This window comes from Erythrolamprus reginae, chromosome 7 (assembly GCF_031021105.1).
Source record: "Erythrolamprus reginae isolate rEryReg1 chromosome 7, rEryReg1.hap1, whole genome shotgun sequence".
Lineage (NCBI taxonomy): Eukaryota > Metazoa > Chordata > Lepidosauria > Squamata > Dipsadidae > Erythrolamprus > Erythrolamprus reginae.
Genome location: NC_091956.1, coordinates 80,326,926 through 80,350,710, shown reverse-complemented (window position 1 = coordinate 80,350,710; position 23,785 = coordinate 80,326,926). Strand labels below are relative to the sequence as shown.

General features: G+C 40.2%; 1 protein-coding gene across 1 annotated transcript; it reads left to right on the top strand.

Moving 5' to 3' along the window:
* The first annotated feature begins 10,694 nt into the window (after positions 1-10,694).
* C7H4orf17 (chromosome 7 C4orf17 homolog) lies at positions 10,695-22,904 on the top strand. The gene is made up of 8 exons (XM_070757957.1): positions 10,695-10,902; positions 12,211-12,390; positions 14,064-14,131; positions 15,837-15,986; positions 17,059-17,140; positions 19,131-19,284; positions 21,632-21,675; positions 22,591-22,904. Exons 1-8 carry the CDS (start codon positions 10,761-10,763, stop codon positions 22,752-22,754), a joined length of 984 nt encoding a protein of 327 aa, XP_070614058.1. The 5' UTR covers positions 10,695-10,760; the 3' UTR covers positions 22,755-22,904.
* The last annotated feature ends 881 nt before the right edge of the window (positions 22,905-23,785 follow it).

Below are 23,785 nucleotides of genomic sequence, written 5' to 3'. Positions count from 1 at the left end.
GTAGAATATTTACAGGAAGTTATGAAATGTCAGAACTAATAGCTAATATTAAGATGACATTGAGAATAACACTGATGGTATATCCACTTGTTCAGCAAATGCCTCTTTACTAAATAGCATCAAAGTATAACCAAATAAATGATTAAACCTGAAATATCTCCCTCCCTCCGTAATGGGACTTTGGCAGCCATACACCCAATGTAATTATCTACATATTGCAGTAGAGTTTTGCAAGGATCATTCACTTTTTCCTTATTTGGACTGCCATTGGCTGCTTGCCTACTGTGAAACTTAAAATCTACTGAGTTCTTTTTTTTAATGTGATTCTTGTTGAAACTTTTTTTAAAAAAAAGGTTTCTATTTTTTTAAAATAGAAAGAAAGGAAAGAGGAAAAAAACAAGAAATGCAAGAAAAATTGTATCATAGAAGAGAAAGGAGAAATATATATATAGAAAGAAGTGGCTTCCAATATTCTTCACATAATTACTAGACTTTCAATCCTGGGCCTAGAAAGTTTAGAACTAAGATGCCTTAAACAAGATCTAAGTATTGCCCACAAGATCATATGCTGCAACGTCCTGCCTGTCGGCGACTACTTCAGCTTCAACCACAACAACACAAGAGCACACAACAGATTCAAACTTAATCTTAACCTCTCCAAACTTGACTGTAAAAAATACGACTTCAGTAACTGAGTTGTCGAAGCGTGGAACTCATTACTGGACTCCATAGTGTCATCCCCAAACCCCCAACACTTTACCCTTAGATTATCTACGGTTGACCTCTCCAGATTCCTAAGAGGTCAGTAAGGGGCGAGTACAAGTGCACTAGAGTGCCTTCCGTCCCCTGTCCTATTGCTCTCCTATATCTCCTATACCTTTCTTCTATTCCTATATCTCTTCTTCTATTCTTTCATTGATATGTTCTATTCCTATACCTTCTTTTCTATTATTTCTTATATATATATTACTATGAGTATCTCCTCTACAACCTTCATCATGTATTTTATTATGTGTGTGTGTGTGTGTGTGTGTGTGTGTGTGTGTGTGTGTGTGTGTGTATATATATATACACACACATACATTCCCTGGTACAGAGCTGAAGGGATTGGATACTGTAGCCTAGAGGATAATTCTCTGCCTTACAAGGCAAAGGTTGCAGGTTCAAGTCCCAGTGGGTATGGCTAGCTGATGAGGCCAAAATAAGGCCGAAATAGATCTATCCTAGTCTCCCTTAATTTTCAAATTCAGCTTAAACATGTGACATATATATATATATATATATATATATATATACCCCCACTAAAACCCTCATTGTGTATTGGACAAAATAAACAAACAAACAAACAAATAAATAAATAAATACCGGTAAATAAATAAAAATTATGCTTTAATCTCTCTCTGCAAAATAGCATAGTAACACTCTTCTTTCTATAATCTGTCCTATCTAATTATTAAAGCCATAAGTCCCATTTTCTTTAATAGAAACAATCCATAAGAGGATTCTGGTCACTAATAAATGTAAATAGTGCTTATTTTAATCAAATAATTTACCGGTATTTTAATATATCCATCTCAGCAAGATCTGTCCGTTTCACCAACCAATCGTGAGCAAGAGTGAATCTTTCCATCTGTATGCATATAAAATGTTTTGAATTATCCAGTCTATTGTATAACAACGTATTTAATATGGTGTTTTAAAGATTAGAGTTGTGCAATATGATGGTTGAATGCTGAACTAAAGTCTATAAAGAGGAACCTTGCACAGGTCTTTGGAGATTCAAGATGTTGTAGGATCAGTAATGGGCAGCCAAATTTTTTACTGCCACACTGTGGGTGCGGCTTATTTTGTGGGTGTGACTTAATGGTCATGTGTACACAGCGCACTGGTATGGAAGTAGGAGGGCACCCCCCCACATGGGTCTTCACAGAAGCTGACATATGATGTTACAGTATCTGTGAGTTTATCCAGGTCTGCAGAGGTATCTTCAAAAATATTGCAGTCCCTGCAGTCAAAGCAAGCCTGTAGCTTTAGAAACATAGAAACATAGAAGACTGACGGCAGAAAAAGACCTCATGGTCCATCTAGTCTGCCCTTCTACTATTTCCTGTATTTTATCTTAGGATGGATATATGTTTATCCCAGGCATGTTTACATTCAGTTACTGTGGATTTAACAACCACGTCTGCTGGAAGTTTGTTCCAAGGATCTACTACTCTTTCAGTGAAATAATATTTCCTCACGTTGCTTTTGATCTTTCCCCCAACTAACTTCAGATTGTGTTCCCTTGTTCTTGTGTTCACTTTCCTATTAAAATCACTTCCCTCCTGGACCTTATTTAACCCTTAAACATATTTAAATGTTTCGATCATGTCCCCCCTTTTCCTTCTGTCCTCCAGACTATACAGATTGAGTTCATTAAGTCTTTCCTGATAAGTTTTATGCTTAAGACCTTCCACCATTCTTGTAGCCTGTCTTTGGACCAGTTCAATTTTGTCAATATCTTTTTGTAGGCGAGGTCTCCAGAACTGAACACAGTACTCCAAATGTGGTCTCACCAGCGCTCTATATAAGGGGATCACAATCTCCCTCTTCCTGCTTGTTATACCTCTAGCTACGCAGCCAAGCATCCTACTTGCTTTCCCTACTGCCCGACCACACTGCTCACCCATTTTGAGACTGTCAGAAATCACTACCCCTAAATCACTACCCCTTTAACTTTGCCTCTTCAGTCCAAGCCCTCACTGATTCAATTGTTGGTTTTGTGTCTTTAAATCTTTGTCTGTAAGCAGGTGCAAGGTGAGTGATGGAATGGTCAGAGTGGCCCACAGCAGATCATGATAAGGACCGATAAGCATCTTTTGGTGTTGTATAGCGGTGGTCTAAAGTATTCTTGCCTCTGGTGGGGCAATTAACATGCTGAAAATATTTTGGAAGCTCTTTCTTTCAAGTTACCTTTGTTAAAATCACCTCCAACATTAGTGAATCTGGGTATTTGGCTTCAGGCTCCATAATCTGATCAGCTAAAGTTCATAGAACTATATAGGTAAATGTTACGTCTATTTCTTAAGCGACAAGTGCCTGATCTGCAAAAATCTCTATTTGTTTTTTCCCCCCTTGTCTAAATGCTTTCGTAACTTGCAAGCAGCCTGCAATATTGACACAGCCCTTGTTGCTTACATAATGCTTACTCAATGAAAATATCTATATCTCCATAATGAAATGTAAAGGGCGAGAAGAAAGGAAAACAACAAAAGAAAGATTCTTGTTCTGACCAGTTGCAACATGATTTATTAGATCATATTAGCAGCTACAGATGATTTAAAAAATACCAAGAAAAGGGCAATTGACAGTCAGCTATTCAAACTAATCTAAGAGGTTAGATTCATTTTATTTATGTATGTATTTATTTATTTAGTCAAGCATGTACAGTACAGTGATACCTTGTTTTACAAACTTATTTGGTTCTGGGACGAGGTTCTTAAGGTGAAAAGTTTGTAAGACGAAACAATGTTTCCCATAGGAATCAATGGAAAAGCGATTAATGCGTGCAAGCCCAAAATTCACCCCTTTTGCCAGCCGAAGCGCCCGTTTTTGCGCTGCTGGGATTCCCCTGAGGTTCCCCTCCATAGGAAATCCCACCTCCGGACCTTCATAGAATAGAATAGAATAGAATAGAATAGAATAGAATAGAATAGAATAGAATAGAATAGAATTTTATTGGCCAAGTGTGATTGGCCACACAAGCAATTTGTGTTTGGTGCAGATGCTCTCAGTGTACATAAAAGAAAACTATACATTTGTCAAGAATCATGTGGTACAACACTTAATGATTGTCCTAGGGGTCAAAAAAGCAATCGGGAAACAATATTAATAAATCATATACAGTGGTACCTCTACTTAAGAACACCTCTACTTAGGAACTTTTTTAGATAAGAACCGGGTGTTCAAGGGTTTTTTGCCTCTTCTTAAGAACCATTTTCTACTTAAGAACCCGAGCCCGGAAAATTTTCCCAGGAAATTTGAGAGTGGCATGAAGGCCCGGCCAGTTTTCTGCCATTTCCCCTTTAATCCCGGCCATCTCAGGCTTTTCTGGGCCGTCCAGAGCGAACGGAGCATTTTCCTTTCTCTGGGCGCTTGGACAGGGAATAAACCTCTGCCAGCGCCCAGAGAAAAGAAACGCTCCCTTCACTCTGGGCAGCCCAGAGTGAACGGAGCGTTTTCCTTTCTCTGGGTGCTGCCTCAGAGTCCCTCTTTTTTTTTTAAGCCTTAAAGTTTTGGATTTTTTTTTATTCCTCTCACCTCACCTTCTTCCTTCGGCAGCAACTCTCCTCCTCTTCTTCCTCCTCCTCCTCCTCCCATCCAAATTCCGAATTTTTTATTTCTTTCCTAATGGGTTTGCACGCATTATTTGCTTTTTCATTGATTCCTGTGGGAAAAATTGCTTCTACTTACAAACTTTTCTACTTAAGAACCTGGTCATGGAACGAATTAAGTTCTTAAGTAGAGGTACACTGTATGTTAGATTAAAGGTTGCCTCCTTGGGAAAAGATTGACTAAAGATTGTAGTTTTTTGTGTATGATATGACTGTATGTATGTATATTGTTTTTTTTTTAAATATATATATTGGGGTTTCTTGTTTTTTAGACTTTTTAAATGTATTATTGTTATTTTAGATTCTAACTATTAGATTTGTCATTATATATTGTTTTTATCATTGCTGTAAGCCGCCCCGAGTCTACGGAGAGGGGCGGCATACAAATCTAATAAATAATAATAATAATAATAAATAATAATAAACTACTGAAGTTTGCAGATGATACAACAGTGATGGGACTCATTCGAGACAATGATGAATCCGCATACAGACGCGAAGTTGAACAACTCTCCTTGTGGTGTGACCAGAACAATCTAGAACTGAACACACTCAAAACTGTAGAAATGGTGTTAGACTTTCAGAGAAACCCTTCCACCCTTCCACCTCTCACAATACTAGACAACACAGTATCAACAGTAGAGACCTTCAAATTTCTAGGTTCTATCATATCTCAAGACCTAAAATGGTCACCTAACTTCAAAAACATCATCAAAAAAGCACAACAAAAAATGTTCTTTGTGCGCCAGCTCAGGAAGATCAAACTGCCCGAGGAGCTGCTGATACAGTTTATTTATTTATTTATTTTTTATTTATTCTTTGTCCAATATACAATACATATGGAAGAGAATAGACATTAAGTAATATATATGATGATAGAAAGTAAAAAGAAGAGAAGTAGATGGGAGCGAGAGAATATATATGATGTAAGTCTTCGGAGTCTTCGGAGAGGGGCGGCATACAAATCTAAGTAATAAATAAATAAATAAATAAAATAAATAAGAGATAAGGAGAGAATATATATATAGATATAGATATAGATATAGATATAGATATAGATATAGATAGATAGATAGATAGATAGATGATAGATAGATAGATAGATAGATAGATAGATAGATAGATAGATAGATAGATAGATAGATAGATAAGGAGAGAATATATATATGACATATGAGATAAGGAAAGACAATTGGACAGGGGACGATAGGCACATCAGTGCACTTATATACGCCCCTTACTGGCCTCTTAGGAACCTGTTCTACAGAGGAATCATTGAGTCTGTCATCTGCACCTCTATAACCGTCTGGTTTGGTGCTGCAACCCAACAGAACCGACACAGACTTCAGAGGAGAATCAGAACTGCAGAAAAAACAATTGCTGCCAACCTGCCTTCCATTGAGGACCTGTATACTGCACAAGTCAAAAAGAGGACGGGGAAAATATTTACTGACCCCTCACATCCTGGACACAAATTGTTTCAACTCCTTCCCTCAAAACGTCACTACAGAGCACTGCACACCAAGACAACTAGACACAAGAACAGTTTTTTTCCGAACGCCATCACTCTACTAACCAAATAATTCCCTCAGCACTGTCAGACTTTCTACTAAATCTGCACTTCTATTCTACTAGTTTTTCTCATCATTCCTTTCACCCATTTCCTCCCATGTTGACTGTATGACTGTAACTTGTTGCTTATATCCTAAGATTTTTTATTAATATTGCTTTTCATTGCTTATTTGACCCCTATGACAATCATTAAGTGTTGTACCACATGATTCTTGACAAATGTATATTTTATTTTATGTATGCTGAGAGCATATGCACCAAGACAAATTCCTTGTGTGTCCAATCACACTTGGCCAATAAAAAAATCTATCTATCTATCTAATAAATAATAATAATAAATGCAACATAATCTCCTAAGTCCATTTGCTAAACCATCACGGATACGCCTTTAGTGGTTGCCTAGAGGAAGGCTTAGATAGCCACAACATATTGTAGAATATCCAAACTCAGTCACTGCCTGATTTTGTCCGCCTATTCCTCCAAAACAAGATTTGTAAGAGTGAAAAAGCAATTTAGGTATGAAAGAACTCATTGACACAGCTAGGTGGCATTGATTCATAACAGTAGCCAAATCAGCTATGGGTATATTGCAGCCCAACTGGTCAATAGTAAAAGGCTAATGAGATGAGAATGTTGCATTCAAAAGTCAAGGAAACAAAATCTGTTTTGCTAAGCAAGAACCCATCATACATCTGTGCATATGAAAGAAGCTTTTCAAAAGTTTCTGCCAACCAAAACCTACGTAGCATTGTTAATAGAGTAAGCAGTCAATACACCTTTATCTTGAAATATATCCAGTGTTACCAGGGTGCATGCTTGAATAAACTGAACAGGGCATTGTTCATGTTTAATAAAGGGTTATCGGTCTGGTTAGAAGCTACAATATCCATAGCAATACTTTGAGATGTTTCATGCAGGATATAGAATATTGGGGCACTCTGATCTTCTAATAATAAGGTCTTTGAGCGTTGAATATGTAGGGTGCATGTGTTTGTTTATTTGGCACAGTATTAACTGAAAAAACAAACTTGCTGGGTAGATAAAAGGAAATCGATGGGCAAGTTAAATTAATTTTGCGTATGAGGACTTTGCTCTGAGATTAAGTTTCTACTGGAATATATAACAGTATATATTTATTTATTTATTTATTTATTCATTTGTCCAATACACAAATACATAGTAAGAAAAATAGACATGTAGTAATATATATAAGGGTAAAAGTAAACTTAGAGGAGAGGATATATGAAAGAAAGAAAATATATATGATAAGTGAGAGAAAGGAAAGACAATTGGACAGGGGACGAAAGGCACACCAGTGCACTTATGTACGCCCCTTATATGATATATATCAGTAATGTATCCTCCTTCATCAGTTGGAACCAAGTAAGTTTTTACAGCGGAAACTGTGGAGAATTAGCAGAAAATTGATTGCAGTTTTTGATAAAAAAAAATACACTAAATAAAAAATGGTGACCAGTTCAACTCTGGAATATTTGCAAAACATGAAATTGCACCATCTAGTGGTAGACTGTCTTACAGCATTGCTATGGGTTTCCTATACCAGCAATGGGATTTTCTTTATCAGTACAAAGAGATGCTAAATGGAATTTTAGATGAGAGAAGAATAGATTTGTGACATCTTCTGGGAATTCTCAAATAAGGAAGAAGACACAAAGATCAAAGATGGTTTTCTGCCTGCCTTCCAGCCTTGAAGCACATGCTGTTTATTTATAAACAATTGAGTTAATGGAAAAGATACCTAGAGCCATAGTAACACTGAATTATAATCTTAAACAGATTTATTTAAATCAGTGGTTCTCAAGCTGGGGGTTATTTATTTATTGGATTTGTATGCCGCCCCTCTCTGTGGACTCGGGGCGGCTAACAACAGTGATAAAAACCAGCATGTGACAATCCAATACTAAAACAAGTAAAAACCCTTATTATAAAACCAAACATACATACAAACATACCATGCATGAATTGTAAAGGCCTAGGGGGAAAGAATATCTCAGTTCCCCCATGCCTGACGGCAGAGGTGGGTTTTAAGGAGCTTACGAAAGGCAAGGAGGGTGGGGGCAATTCTAATCTCTGGGGGGCGTTGGTTCCAGAGGGCCAGGGCCACCACAAAGAAGGTTCTTCCCCTGGGTCCCGCCAAACGACATTGTTTAGTCGACGGGACTCGGAGAAGGCCCACTCTGTGGGACCTAATGGGTCATCCTATCACCCACTTCATTCCTTATTTGGAAATGGGCTCTGGGCAGCCTTATTTTTTGGCATCTATTTTATTGTTTAAGTACAGTAACCGAATAAATAATTTATGCTTCCAGGAGTAAAGGCCTGCATTTTACCACATTTTCTGTTTACAGTACAGTGTATAAGAAACCATGTACGTGGTCGCAAGATGTCATAAAAGAAGTGATGTGCACAGAATGCTGGGGTTAAAAAAATTCTTGGGTTCCAGTTCAAGGCTGCTGTGTCTCTACTGTTGTTCAGGGAAGTCAAGAACAACGGAAGTAAAGTATAGGTTGAAAAGCTTATCCGATTGCTTGAGACGAGGGTTTCAATGTATTGCAAAAATTGCTTTTCCTCTTCGGAGAACAGTTCAAAATCCGAAAAGCAAAGCATTTGACTGACCTGAAGAAGTAGAATCGGAGAGACTTCATAAGCCCTACATTCCACTCTACGATATGTGATATATGAAAGGTATTTTGATCATATTATATAATATGGTAAGGACTGCTCATTTCTGGTATTGCTTCAGCTTGAGGTTGAAGGGTGGATTTAGACACGGTAGATCCCTCTGGTATGGGAAGCTGTGGAGCACAGCTGATGTTTATTTATTGTTAGAATTGAAAGGGACCATGAAGGCCATCGAGTTCAACCCCCTGCCCAAGCAGGAACCCTATAGCACACCAGTCAAGTGGCAGTTCAATCTTCTCTTAAAAATGTCCAGAGTGTTGGAGTTCACAACGTCCGCTGGTAGGTTGTTCCATTGGTTGATCGCTCTGACCGTCAGGAAGTTCCTCCTTATCTCCATGTTGAATCTCTCCTTGGTCAGCTTCCAGCCATTGTTCCTCGTCCGGCCCTCTGGTGCCCTGGAGAATAAAGTGATCCCCTCCTCTCTGTGACATCCCCTCGTATACTTGTAGACTGCTATCATGTCCGCTCTGGCCCTCCTTTTCTCTAGGCTAGCCATGCCCAGTTCCCTCAGTCTCTCTTCGTAAGTCTTGGTTTCCAATCCCTTAATCATCTTGGTTGCTCTTTTTTGCACCTTCTCCAGAGTTTCAATGTCTCTTTTGAAGTGTGGTGACCAGAACTGAATACAGTACTCCAGGTGTGGTCAGACCAGGGCGTAGTAGAGTGGTATTAAGACTTCCCTGGTCTTGGAGTGTATTCCCCTGTTGATGCAGCTTAGGATTGTGTTGGCTTTTTTAGCTGATGTGTCCCAGATATGTCCCACAAGGCTGCACCAGGAGTGAAATTCAAATTTTTCCCCTACTAGTTCTATGGGTGTGGGTTGGTTGGTGTAGCTTAATGATCATGTGACTGTGTTGGGCGTGGCTTGGTGGTCATGTGACCAGGTGGTTGTGTCCAACTCAACTTCACTCACGTCAAGGGGTGCCTTGCCTGGCTCCTCCCGTCCCAACCATTCCTTGTCACACCCAACTTCAATGTATCTATAGTTCTGTAAAAATGTTGTTCACCTTTTTTTCAACTGTATTATCTATATACTATATATTTTTATTTATTTTTATTTATTTGTTTTGTCCAATACACAATAGTACACAATATCATCAAAACTTCATATCATAATTACATATTTTCCAGCTCAGGGACATAGCAGGCTTGGATCACTACCGCTTCTAGCGAACCAGACCTCCAAGTTACTACTGGTTCTATAGAAGCAGTCCAAACCGGAAGGAACCCACCTCTGCTTGATGCATGCGAATGTTGATTAGTTTGATGTACAGTGATACCTTGTCTTACAAACTTAATTGGTTCCGGGACGAGGTTCTTAAGGTGAAAAGTTTGTAAGACGAAACAATGTTTCCCATAGGAATCAATGGAAAAGCGATTAACGCGTGCAAGCCCAAAATTCACCCCTTTTGCCAGCCGAAGCGCCTGTTTTTGCACTGCTGGGATTCCCCTGAGGCTCCTCTCGATGGGAAACCCCACCTCTGGACTTCCGTGTTTTTGCAATGCTGCAGGGGAATCCCAGCATCACAAAAATGAGCGCTTCACTGGCAACTGAAGTCTGAAGGTGGGTTTCCCAGCGAAGAGAGCATCAGTGAAAACACAGCATCGCAAAAACACCGAAGTCCTCGAAACCCCACCTCCGGACCTCTGTGTTTTTGTGATGTTGCGATTTCACTGAGGCTCCCCTCGCTGGGAAACCCCACCTCCAGACTTCCGTTGCCAGCGAAGCGCCCGTTTTTACGCAGTTGCATTCCCCTACTTGGATTCCTCTGCAGCATCACAAAAACATGGAAGTCCGGAGGTGGGGTTTCCCATGGAGGGGAGCCTCAGGGGAATCCCAGCAGTGCAAAAACGGGTGCTTCGCTGGCAACAGAAGTCTGGAGGCGGGGCATCCGAGCGGCGGCGGTGGGTTTGTAAGGTGAAAATAGTTTGTAAGAAGAGGCAAAAAAGTCTTAAACCCCAGGTTTGTATCTCAAAAAGCTTTTATGACGAGGTATCACTGTATATGACTCTTTATTCCTCTCTGTGTCCAGCATGAAAGATCCCTCCAGAAGATGCTGTAGCTACTCCTTGCCCCGTGAATAACTGCATGGGCAAAAGCACAGCCTTAAGATGAATATCAATTTCCGACAACAGCCTGAACTTCAGCTGAACTACAAAGGAAGCGCCAGGCAAAATTCAAATGAGCAAAGAGGAGGAGCTTATTTCGTTTGTAGACACTCCCCACATCCCAAAAATGTATGTCACATTAAAGGTAAGGCTTCCTTGTGCCCCACATCCCATGCGGCGAACTGTATCATAACTCCATTCTCATTTATGTTTTCTTCTATCGTCTGAGCTTATTCGTCCATTTGATTTGTTAATTTATATGGCCACATGTCTCATAATAAACCAACATTGGTTTGCTGTCTCTTAAGATGAAACACAAACAATAGTAGTTTAATCTATTTGTCAACAGTTATACTAACATTGAAGAAAGGGTGGTATAGAATTGTTAAAGAAGGGGTGCAAAAAGAGGGACAAAATGAAATGTGAATGGCAAAAATTAAAACATTTTGACATCATCTTTCGGCTGTGGCGAGGAGGGCGTTTGCACAGGTTCGCCTGGTGCACCAGTTGCGGCCCTATTTGGACAGTGAGTCATTGCTCACAGTCACTCATGCCCTCATCACCTCGAGGTTCGATTACTGCAACGCTCTCTACATGGGGCTACCTTTGAAAAGTGTTCGGAAACTTCAGATCATACAGAATGCGGCTGCGAGAGCCATCGTGGGGCTTCCTAGATTCGCCCACTTTTCTGCAACACTCCGCGGCCTGCACTGGCTGCCGATTAGTTTCCGGTCACAATTCAAAGTGTTGGTAATGAACATTAAATCCCTACATGGCATTGGGCCAGAATACATCCGGAACCACCTTCTACCGCACGAATCCCAGTGGCCGATAAGGTCCCACAGAGTTGGCCTTCTCCGGGTCCCGTTGACCAAACAATGTCGTTTGGCGGGCCCCAGGGGAAGAGCCTTCTCTGTGGCGGCCCTGGCCCTCTGGAATCAGCTCCCCCCAGAGATTAGAACGGCCCCACCCTCCTTGTCTTTCGCAAATTACTCAAGACCCACCTTTGTCGCCAGGCATGGGGGAGTTAGGATATTCCTTCCCCTAGGCCATTATGGTATGTTTGTGTGTATGTTTGGTTTTTATAATAAGGGTTTTTAGTTGTTTTATTAAATTGGATTGTTACATGTTGTTTTTTATCATTGTTGTTAGACGCCCCGAGTCTTCGGAGAGGGGCGGCATACAAATCCAATTAATAATAATAATAATAATAATAATAATAATAATAATAATAATAATAATTTTCTTAAATAATTAAACTGCATTGTTGAATTGTCCCATGGCAAGGTGGCTGTGGTGTGTTGGCCCATCCTCTCCATGCAACCATGACAGCAACTACAGCATAGTCTTAAAATTCCTAATAGGCTCACTGGCCCCCAAAAGATTGCCTGCCCATTGTACCAAACTCAGTCATGGGCCTGAGAAAATATTAAAGGCTTGTTTTCTTACTCAGGACTAAATGATGCACCTGTCTGTTTTGTACGGGACCGAGGATACAACGAAGGGAATTTAATCCTACCCGGCCTGGCATACAACCAGCCTTACAGGCAACATGGAAGCACCGCCGATAAGATTTTTCCCAATAATGCTTTGCCAGGATTGATACCAGAGGCAGTCGGAACAACTCTGCCACGTAAGTAATGCACATGTCTGCAAAGTCATTGAGCTTTGAATCCTTCCGTACAAGATTAAAATCTGCGTTTTTCTCTATTTCGTCTTAAATTTTGACATCTGTATTAATTTTTTCCAAGCTTTCAGAAGAAATGAATAGCTGAAGATTGTCTAGATCGGTGTTTCCCAACCTTGGTAACTTGGAGAGATCTGGACTTCAACTCCCAGAATTCCCCAGCCAGCATTGGCTGGCTGGGGAATTCGGTGAGTTGAAGTCCATATCTCGGTCATGTCCCCCCTTTCCCTTCTGTCCTCCAGACTATACAGATTGAGTTCATGAAGTCTTTCCTGATACGTTTTATGCTTAAGACCTTCCACCATTCTTGTAGCCCGTCTTTGGACCCGTTCAATTTTATCAATATCTTTTTGTAGGTGAGGTCTCCAGAACTGAACACAGTATTCCAAATGTGGTCTCACCAGTGCTCTATATAGTGGGATCACAATCTCCCTCTTCCTGCTTGTTATACCTCTAGTTGGGAAACCAAGGGAGCGGGGGGTTTCATGCGCACATGCACAGGTTGGGACAGCATAGGAAGATCATGTGCACAGGGGATACACAGGATATGGGACATGTTCTGCAGGCTCTCTGGTAGCAGCCTCCCGAAAATTCAAGAGTACAAATTGCAGACACACACGTTTGAAAATTCAAAACAATGTTCTTTATCACAAAATTTAAAATAAACTAAGCACTCTTTTTATATTGCAAAATTTCCCTTAAGCGGTCATTAAGTACTTAGCTAGCATCTGTGAAGAAACTTCACACGCCTTCTTCTTCCAACAAAGTGAGACACATACACTCACTCTGCTTTGGTTTCAAAGGCATGAAAAATCAACAAACAAAGTCCAGAAAACAGCAACGCATGATTCCTGAAGAACTGCGATCAGATACTCTTTCACAATGGCCAAACCCACAAGCTGCTATTTATAGCAGCAGCCCTAATTATTGGAGCCCCACCCAACCACAGTGGCCTCATTTTCTCTTATAATAATCCTTCAGTTGTTTTCTCTTATGCATCACTCTACGCATGCGTGGATGTGTCATTAATTCTTATTCAGAATCCAAGGATGATACAGATAATTGATCTCCTCCTGGGCTGTCTGCCAAACTCCCCTCTTCCCTGTCACTGATGCTTCCTTGGTCAGAGAAGGGGCTTCATTGGCAGATTCCATCGGGAGCAAAACAGGCCTACGGCATGTGGATGTCTCCCCCACATCCACCTGCACATTCCTTGGGGCAGGAGCTGGGCCAGAGCTAACCACAACAGGAAATGTGGGAGAGCATTGAATTATGGGTGTGGATGCATTCACAATAGCATGTGTCCACACGCTCTCACAGCACCCAAGGAAAAAAGGACAGTAGCATCATTGTCCTAAGGAAATAAGATGCAGAAGCGACTAAAAGGCCAGCTTAAAAACAGGATCTGCTTAGTTTGCGTTGTGGTGAATTACAGCAGATTTGCAAAAAGGTGTGTTCACTAGCAGGTATGTGTTATTATCACTATAATATTGCACATTGGAATTTCCCAATTAATAAAAATATAACATATTGCTGAATTTTATCAGTAGGAGTGTAATTCGCGGTGCATCCTTTTAAACCTCAACGTCAATATTTTAGAAACTTTCATTATATTCCAGATCTCACTAAAGATGAATTTGCGGAGTTGAGAAATAAAGCAAGGAACACGCCCGTCTTAAGGAAAAAGGTGAAGGGTCCCCTGCTTCCATTATAATGGCTTACGAGGAAACTATTTGTCTATAAATTGGTTTAATTATAATTAAGCTAATCAGGACTTCTTGTCTTGGGTTGCATACAATTATTAGTGCCTAATGATCAGGCCACCCAAATAGCCTGATTTGAGCAATACTTCTATGCTATAGAAATGATTGGAGAAAGAGATGATTTTTTAAAAAAAAATCAATGTAGCAACTGTGGGAGACCCAGTTTGGTGTAATGGTTAAGACAGTGATGGCAAACCTATGGCATGCATGCCATAGATGGCACATGGAGCCATATCTGCTGGCACACGAGCCATTGTCCTAGCTCAGCTCCAACATGCATGTGGCCAGCTGATTTTTGGCTTCTATAGAGGCTTTGGGAGGGCATTTTTGGCTTCCAGAGAGCCTCCAGGGGGATGGGGAGGGCGTTTTTACCCTGCTCGGTTCCAGGGAAGCCTTTGGAGCCTGGGGAGGGCGAAACACGAGCCTACTGGGCCCAGAAGGTGGGAAACAGGCCATTTCTGGCCTCCAGAAGGCCTCCGTGGTTGGGGGAAGGTGTTTTTACGCACCCCAGGCATTGAATTATGGGTGTGGGCACTCACACATGCATGATAGCACAAATGCACACTCTTTCAGCACCTGAGGAAAAAGAGGTTGGCCATCACTGGGTTAAAGGATCAGGCTAGAACAGGGATGTCAAACTCGATTTCATTGAAGGCCGTGTCAGGGTTGTTTTCGACCTTGGGGCGCTGGGTAGGTGTGGCCAGCTCGATGTCACTTGTGTCGGGGGCACCTATGGCGGCCTGAATTCTGTTTTCACTGACTGAGGGCTACAGGAAGCATATCTGGAAGGCTTTTAAAAGCTCACTTGTGCTGTCAGGCGTGGGCCATTGAGATTTTTAGCATTTAATAATAATAATAATAATAATAATAATAATAATAATAATAATAATAATTTATTGGATTTGAAAGCCACCCCTCTCCGTAGCCTCGGGGCGGCTAACAACAATAATAAAAACAACATGTACAATCCAATAAAAAACAACTAAAACCCCTATTATAAAACCAAACGTACAGACAAACATACCATGCATAACTTGTAATGGCCTAGGAGGAAGGGCTATCTCAACTCCCCAGTATAAATGAGTCTTGAGTAGTTTACGAAAGACAGGGAGGGTGGGGGCAGTTCTAATCTCCGGGGTGAGTTGGTTCCAGAGGGCCGGGGCCGCCACAGAGAAGGCTCTTCCCCTGGGGCCCGCCAAATGACATTGTTTAGTCGACGGGACCCAGAGAAGGCCAACTCTGTGGGATCTTATCGGTCGCTGGGATTCGTGCGGTAGCAGGCGGTTCCAGAGGTAATCTGGTCCAATGCCATGTAGGGCTTTAAAGGTCATGACCAACATTTGCTCCGGCTGTTAAGTTTGAAGTTGATTGGGGCATGAATGAGTGTGAATGTTTATGTATAGTTTTAAATGGGTTTTAGATGAATTGGGTTTTTTAATTATTTAATATTGAGCTTTGTATTTGGATTTGTTTTTATATTTTGTATGTGTATCGTATGGAGCTCCACCCCAAAGCATTCAATTTTCACTGAAAGATATTGAAAGAAAATGCATAAGCCATGCCCACAGTGTGGTAGTAAAAAATTTGGTAGTCCTTCACTGTTCTGTTTGTGTAATGCTTGATCATCAGGATGAACCTCTGACAAAATATTTAGAAGACCGTCCACAAACTAGGACTTCTCCAGACCTCCATCTTTTCCCTCTTCAAAAAACGCATCATAAACAAAACTTTAAGGAAAATATGAATTATAGCCCGCACTATCTGGATCAAGAAATAAAAGTAAGATACGATCAGTAAGTGGTTCTTCTATATATTATAAGTTAAGATGAATTAAAATATGTTGGCCAAAGAGGAATGATGTTTGAAAGAGTTGATTGAAGGAATATTCCCTTCAAACAGTAGATTATACCAGGATGTATTCTGCAGTAAACTTATTTTTCTTTGAATTGCATTGTTGCTACTTAATTGAAACTAACAGTAAAAACATGCAGATGGTCGATGAAATTATTGGGTATTGAATATAGATAAATGTTTAAACTTCTTTAAAACCCATAAATTTCTCAGGGCAGCTTTCTCCAAGCACAATGTCCTACGTTTACATAGACTAAACTGCCAAAACTCACCAGTGGACATGATAGAAGAACTGAACTCCACATGAATGAAGGCTGGTTCAGACTGGTTCACCCGAACTGGTAGTGACCAGCTGGTGATGTCATAATGATGTCACAGAACTGGTTTGGTCCATGGGGGCCACCACCTTTTTTTGGATTTTTTTTCATACAGCATTTGTTAATAATTTGAACTCCTGTCTAGCTTAGTAAAAACCCAGTCAAGGATAAAATCAATAGTGTTCTAAAATAAAATAAAATAAAATAAAATAAAATAAAATAAAATAAAATAAAATGAAATAAAATAATAATAATAATAATAATAATAATAATAATAATAATAATTTATTAGATTTGTATGCCGCCCCTCTCTGAAGACTCGGGGCGGCTCACAACAATGATAAAAACAATATTATACTGGCACAAATCTAATATTAAAAATCTAAAAACCCTATCATAATTAAAAACCAAACAGCACATACATACCAAAAATAAATTATAATAAGCCTGGGGGAAAGATGTCTCAAATTCCCCATGCCTGGCGGTATAGGTGGGTCTTAAGTAGATTACGGAAGACAAGGAGGGTGGGAGCAGTTCTAATCTCCAGGGGGAGTTGATTCCAGAGGGCTGGGGCCGCCACAGAGAAGGCTCTTTTTGAAAATGTTGTATTGAATTGGGACATTTAAAAGATAGAGTTGTACATAGGACAAAACTACCATCTAATATGATTATCTTGATTCTAGGTCCTAGAAAAACTCTGTGACATTTTACAGACAGATACCATTGGAGGGATTCAAAAATGGTTAGCCAAGGCAAATGTGAAAGGTAAGAGAATACATAGTTGCACATCAGGTGTTTTGTCTGCTGATTGTATCATAGAAACATAGAAGACTGATGGCAGAAAAAGACCTCATGGTCCATCTAGTCTGCCCTTATACTATTTCCTGTATTTTATCTTAGGATGGATATATGTTTATCCCAGGCATTTTTAAATTCAGTTACTGTGGATTTATCTACCATGTCTGCTGGAAGTTTGTTCCAAGGATCTACTACTCTTTCAGTAAAATAATATTTTCTCATGTTGCTTTTGATCTTTCCCCCAACTAACTTCAGATTGTGCCCCCTTGTTCTTGTGTTCACTTTCCTATTAAAAACACTTCCCTCCTGAACCTTATTTAACCCTTTAACATATTTAAATGTTTCGATCATGTCCCCCCTTTTCCTTCTGTCCTCCAGACTGTACAGATTGAGTTCATGAAGTCTCTCCTGATACGTTTTATGCTTAAGACTTTCCACCATTCTTGTAGCCCGTCTTTGGACCCGTTCAATTTTGTCAATATCTTTTTGTAGGTATCAATTGTTAAGTTTGTTTTAAGTGCACAATACACTTTGAAAAGTATTTGGAAGACGTGCTTTTGAAGGCTTTGCTATTCCTTAAAGCCACACACCCGTTTTCAGGTTTTTACATGAACTGCTACTGCTAACTGCTGTCTTTAATGAGCTGGCTCCTTTAAGTTAATGTGGCTATTAAAGCAGCCGCTTCTTTTATTTTCAGTCTACCAAATGGGAAGAATCTGCATCTCTTATTTCATTTATTATGAAAGAGCCGGGGTGGCGCAGCAGGTAGAGTGCTGTACTGCAGGCCACTGAAGCTGACTGTAGATCTGTAGGTCAGCGGTTCAAATCTCATCACCGGCTCAGGTTGACTCAGCCTTCCATCCTTCCAAGGTGGATAAAATGAGGACCCGGATTGTTGGGGGCAATATGCTGGCTCTGTTAAAAAGTGTTATTGCTAACAAGTTGTAAGCCGTACTGAGTCTAAGGAGAAGGGCAGCATAAAAATCAATCAATCAATCAATCTATCAATCAATCTATCAATCAATCAAACAAACAAACAAACAAACAAATTTAGAGAGGATAATTATCACTCCTACATCCTTTTAAGTCATATCAACTAGAGCCTTCGGAGAGGGGCGGCATACAAATCTAATAAATATTATTATTATTATTATTATTATTATTATTATTATTATTATTATTATTATTATTATTAAAGAAACAGATCTGATGCAGTAGACCGGGGTGTCAAACTTGATTTCATTGATGGTGCATCAGGGTTGTGTTTGTCCTTGATAATAATAATAGTAGTAGTAATAATAATAATAATAATAATGATAATAATAATAATAATAAATAATATTTTATTAGATTTGTATGCCGCCCCTCTCCGCAGACTCGGGGCGGCTCACAACAATAATAAACGGTATACAATAAACAAATCTAATAATTAAAAGAAAAAATATCTAAAAGCCCATTATATAAAACCATGCAACACAAGCATACCACACATAAAACTATATAAGCCTGGGGGAAATGTTTCAATTCCCCCATGCCTGGCGGTATAGGTGGGTCTTAAGCAATTTACGAAAGACGAGGGTGGGGGCAGTTCTAATCTCTGGGGGGAGTTGATTCCAGAGGGACCGGGCCGCCACAGAGAAGGCTCTTCCCCTTGGGCCCGCCAGATGACATTGTTTAGTCGACGGGACCCGGAGAAGACCAACTCTGTGGGACCTTATCGGCCACTGGGATTCGTGCGGCAGAAGACGGTCTCGGAGGTATTCTGGTCCGATGCCATGTAGGGCTTTATAGGTCATTACCAACACTTTGAATTGTGACCGGAAACTGATCGGCAGCCAATGCAAGCCACGGAGTGTTGGAGAAACGTGGGCAAACCTTGGTAAGCCCACAATAGCTCTCGCGGCCGCATTCTGCAAAGCTTATCTTTTAAAGTGCCCCTATATCTTTGGTATTTCAGAGAAAGAGTTTGTATCCCATTTCATACACTCCGATATGACCAGCCGGGATCTGTTGTATTATAAGCCAACAACCCAGATTGAAAGTGAAATTCCAAACATTCAGGATTTGCTGAGAGGTCAGAAAGGAACACCTTTTGACGGTAGCCGTGTCAGGTAAAGTCGCAAAAAGTACACAAGGAATGGTGTTTGCACCAAGGAAGCATCTACTGTAGCCTGCTTATATGAAAGTCTATGGCAGAGATATTCAAACTTGGCAACTTTAAGAATCATGGACTTCAACTCCCTAAACTCTGGGACTTGAAGTCCACAAGTCTTAAAGTTGCCAAGTTTGGGGACCCCTGGACTATTGAGATTATCAGGTATCCGGGGTCATATTTGTCCCTGTTCTGTCGGGCTCTCTGGTAGACTCCTCCCAAAAATTCACAGGTACAAATTTCAGAGACACACTCGTTTGAAAATTCAAAACAATGTTCTTTATAATGAAAATTCACTTAAACCAAGCCCTCTTTTGGTATAGCAAAGAGCACTCGTCTCCAAACAAACTGGTAATTTGTACAAGTCCCTTATCAGTTCTGTGATACTTAGCTTGCAGCTGTGAGGCAATTCACAGTCCTTCTTCTTTCACAAAGTGAAACACACTTTGCTCTGGTTTAGTTTCAAAGCGGGGAAAAATCAGCACACAAAAAGTCAAAGTCAGTAAAGCAGTCAGGAAACACAACGATGAGATAATCCTCCACAATGGCCAAACCCACAGGCTGCTCTTTATAGCAGCCTCACTAATTACCACAGCCCCACCCAACCACAGGTGGCCTCATTTTCTTTGATAATAATCTCTCAGTTGTTGTTGCCTATGCATCGCTCTCCGCATGTGTGGCTGTATCATTAACTCTTGTTCTGAATCCAAGGAGGAGCTAGATAATTGATCTCCTTCTGAGCTGTCTGCCACACTCTCCTCCTCCCTGTCACTCATGTCTTCTTGGTCAGAGGAGCCTTCATCAACAGATTCCACCGGGGGCAAAACAGGCCTGCAGCATGTGGATGTTTCCCCCACGTCCACAATCCTTGGGGCAGGAGCTGGGCCAGAGCTAACCACAACAGTCCCAAGGTTCTTTTTCAAGAAGCAAATGGACATTCTGTTTTTTCTTTGAAGACATTCAGAACTGAAGAAGCTTCTTGGATGAGAAGCAAAACGTCTTCCAAGTAAAACCAGAAAGTCAGTTGTCTCTTGCAAAGTCCCTTTGGGACTCTTTGTTTGAAGCATTTCAGGACTCCTGGAAATAAAATTTAATGACAGACCATCTTAATAGCTTCTCGGTTTTAAGAGAAAGGCAATAGTTAGTGGAATGGGAGGGTGATTCTCTCTGAAGACTCAAACTTGAGAGTTTCAAGTCTTTCCCCTAGACTAGAAAGTCAAAAAACATCTATCTATTAACCCACATTGGTTGAGTGTGCTAGATCAGTGTTTTTCAACCAGTGTGCCGCGGCACACTAGTGTGCCATGAGACATGGTCAGGTGTGCCGCGAAGCTCAGAGAGAGAAACAAGAGAGATAGAAAGAAAGAAAGAAAGAGAGAAAGAAAGCAAGAGAGAAAGAGAACAAGAGAGAGAAAGAAAGCAAGAGAGCAAAAGAGAGAGAGAGGGAGGGAAGGTGGGAGAGAGAAAGACAGAGGGAGGTAGGGAGAAAGAGCAAAAAAGAGAGGAAGGCAGGGAGAAAGAAAGAGGGATGGAGAGAGAGAGAGAAAAAAAAAGGGAGAGAAAGAGGGAGGGAGAGAGAAATAGAGCAAAAGGGAGGAAGAGAGAGAAAAATTTTTTGTCCAAACTTTTTTTAGCCCCCCCCCCCCACCTCAATGTGCCCAAGGGCTTTGTAAATATAAAAAATGTGCCATGGCTCAAAAAAGGTTGAAAATCACTGTGCTAGATCATAGTCCTTAACCTTCAATAAAAACGCCTTTACCTTACAATGGATTGATTTGGGTTGATAATATTTCAAGGCAAGTAACTTTGACACCATCAGTAGTTATTACTATAAATCTTACAGTAATTACCTACTATGGGTAAACTTATGATTCATTGTCCAAGAAGTGTGCACAAAAAGAAAATATAGTGATTTTTACGAATGTGTATGATGCCTCTTTGCTCCAAGTTCTGCCCCCTTTGATAAATAATCAATCATGATGTCACAAGCATATCCCAAAGGGGATGAGCTTGAAAGGGATGCTGTTTTGTCATTTTTGTATTCAAAAAGCAGCGGCAGCTGAGCCAGTCTCTGAAATCAAGTAGCAAATGGGGAAATTAGCCAAAGAGGACAATCTCTCACCAGTGAATATCTAAGAGAAGACTACTTTACCCATTAAAAGAATACATATTTTTCTGCTCAACTCCCATTTATTTATTTATTTATGTATATATATATATTTTCCTAGAATCCTTTTTTATTCAAGTCACACTAAATTTAATGTTAGATTTTTACAGAATGGTTAAACAATCTTATTTCCACTTAGGACTGCAAGCCAAGGATCGCTAGTCAGCAAAGGATCAAGACCAGGTAAATATATATTTTGGTCCTACAAACATTAACTCATACATATTTGTTCTGTCGGGCTCTCTGGTAGAATCCTCCCAAAAATGCACAGGTACAAATTTCAGACACACACACACGTTTGAAAATTCAAAACAATGTTCTTTATAATGAAAATTCACTTAAACCAAGCCCTCTTTTGGTATAGCCAAGAGCACTCGTCTCCAAACAAACTGGTAATTTGTACAAGTCCCTTATCAGTTCTGTGATACTTAGCTTGCAGCTGTGAGGCAATTCACAGTCCTTCTTCTTTCACAAAGTGAAACACACTTTGCTCTGGTTTAGTTTCAAAGCGGTGGAATATCAGCACACAAAAGGTCAAAGTCAGTAAAGCAGTCACGAAACACAACGATCAGATAATCCTCCACAATGGCCAAACCCACAGGCTGCTATTTATAGCAGCCGCACTAATGACCACAGCCCCACCCAACCACAGGTGGCCTCATTTTCTTTGATAATAATCTCTCAGTTGTTGTTGCCTATGCATCGCTCTCCGCATGCATGGCTGTATCATTAACTCTTGTTCTGAATCCAAGGAGGAGCTAGATAATTGATCTCCTTCTGAGCTGTCTGCCCCACTCTCCTCCTTCCTGTCACTCATGTCTTCTTGGTCAGAGGAGCCTTCATCCGCAGATTCCACCGGGGGCAAAACAGGCCTGCAGCATGTGGATGTCTCCCCCACATCCACAGTCCTTGGGGCAGGAGCAGGGCCAGAGCTAACCACAACACATATTTAAAATTTTGAATACTGACGAAAACAAAATCAGGTTGCTATTGGGAGTCTGCATAATTGACATATGTATAACTGCTTATGCAGTGCATCATTTAAGGCAGCTTTTTCATTTGATGTGTAAACTAGTGTTTTCTGAAAATGTATTTCAGATACAGAAAGAAGTTATTTATTTGCAAACAGAGGGAAAATAGATGAACAGGAAGAGAACCTGCCCAGCACCTCTGCAAAACACTCGAGTGACCTTCAGTCTGATTTCCCGACCCAAAACAGCACCCACTTGTTATATCGCAAGGCTCGATTTAGAAAAACTTAATTCAGGAGGAATTCTTCACACCTGTTCCTGTCCTGAGAAGTCTATGAAAACGAGCACAATATTTTCTTGGAAGGTAGCGTGTAGTGAATCGGACAGTGACCATCTGATCTAAGCCCAAATCGTGAACATTAATACAGTAATGAAAATGCTAAATACAATTAATTCACCTTTGTAAGAGTTCGCAACTTATGTTTGAAGTTTGTAGAAGACCTAACTAACATTCCCATTCTGTCAGAATACAAATAACAAAGTAATTCGTTTACGTATGACTTTCAGAATTTTAAATGCACTTTTCACTGAGGATTAACTCCAAGAAAGATACGAGTCTAGATTTAATAATTTAAATTATCTCCTGTTTTGACCATTTAAAATGGGTAATATTGTTGTCTATTAATCCAAGAAACTTTTTGCTTCATCTAATGTCGTTTTAATGTTTAGATTTTAACTTTTAGATTTCAACAATTGTATGCTTTATCATTTCTCTTTTCCAGCGGTGCTACCTTAAAGCTATCTCAATGATACGTTTCAGTATGCCCATAATAGCTTATCAATCCCAAAATGGCTTGAATGTCTCTTTGTTTTCTAGAGGGGCTGGGTGAATCTCAAGTATCACTTGATGATACATGGAATTTTGTTGTATGCTGCACACATCTTTAGGGGATGAAAAGTAGTTTAGGAGAATGAAAATAGTAGCACTATTTTTTAAACACAATTTTAACTCATCTCTCTCAGTGTTTCCCAACCTTGGCAACTTGAAGATATTTGGACTTCAACTCCCAGAATTCCCCAGCCAGCAAATGCTGGCTGGGGAATTCTGGGAGTTGAAGTCCAAATATCTTCAAGTTGCCAAGGTTGGGAAACACTGATCTAACTAAATTGGATTGTATATCTTTGTGGACAAATCCGAGTCAACTCTGCAGAAGCTTCATACTCAAAGGGATTATGTCTTCTGGAAAAGCGTACCACGAGATGGGGAAGGCGTAGGCAAAGTTGGCTCTTCTATGCCTTGTGGACTTCAACTCCCAGAATTC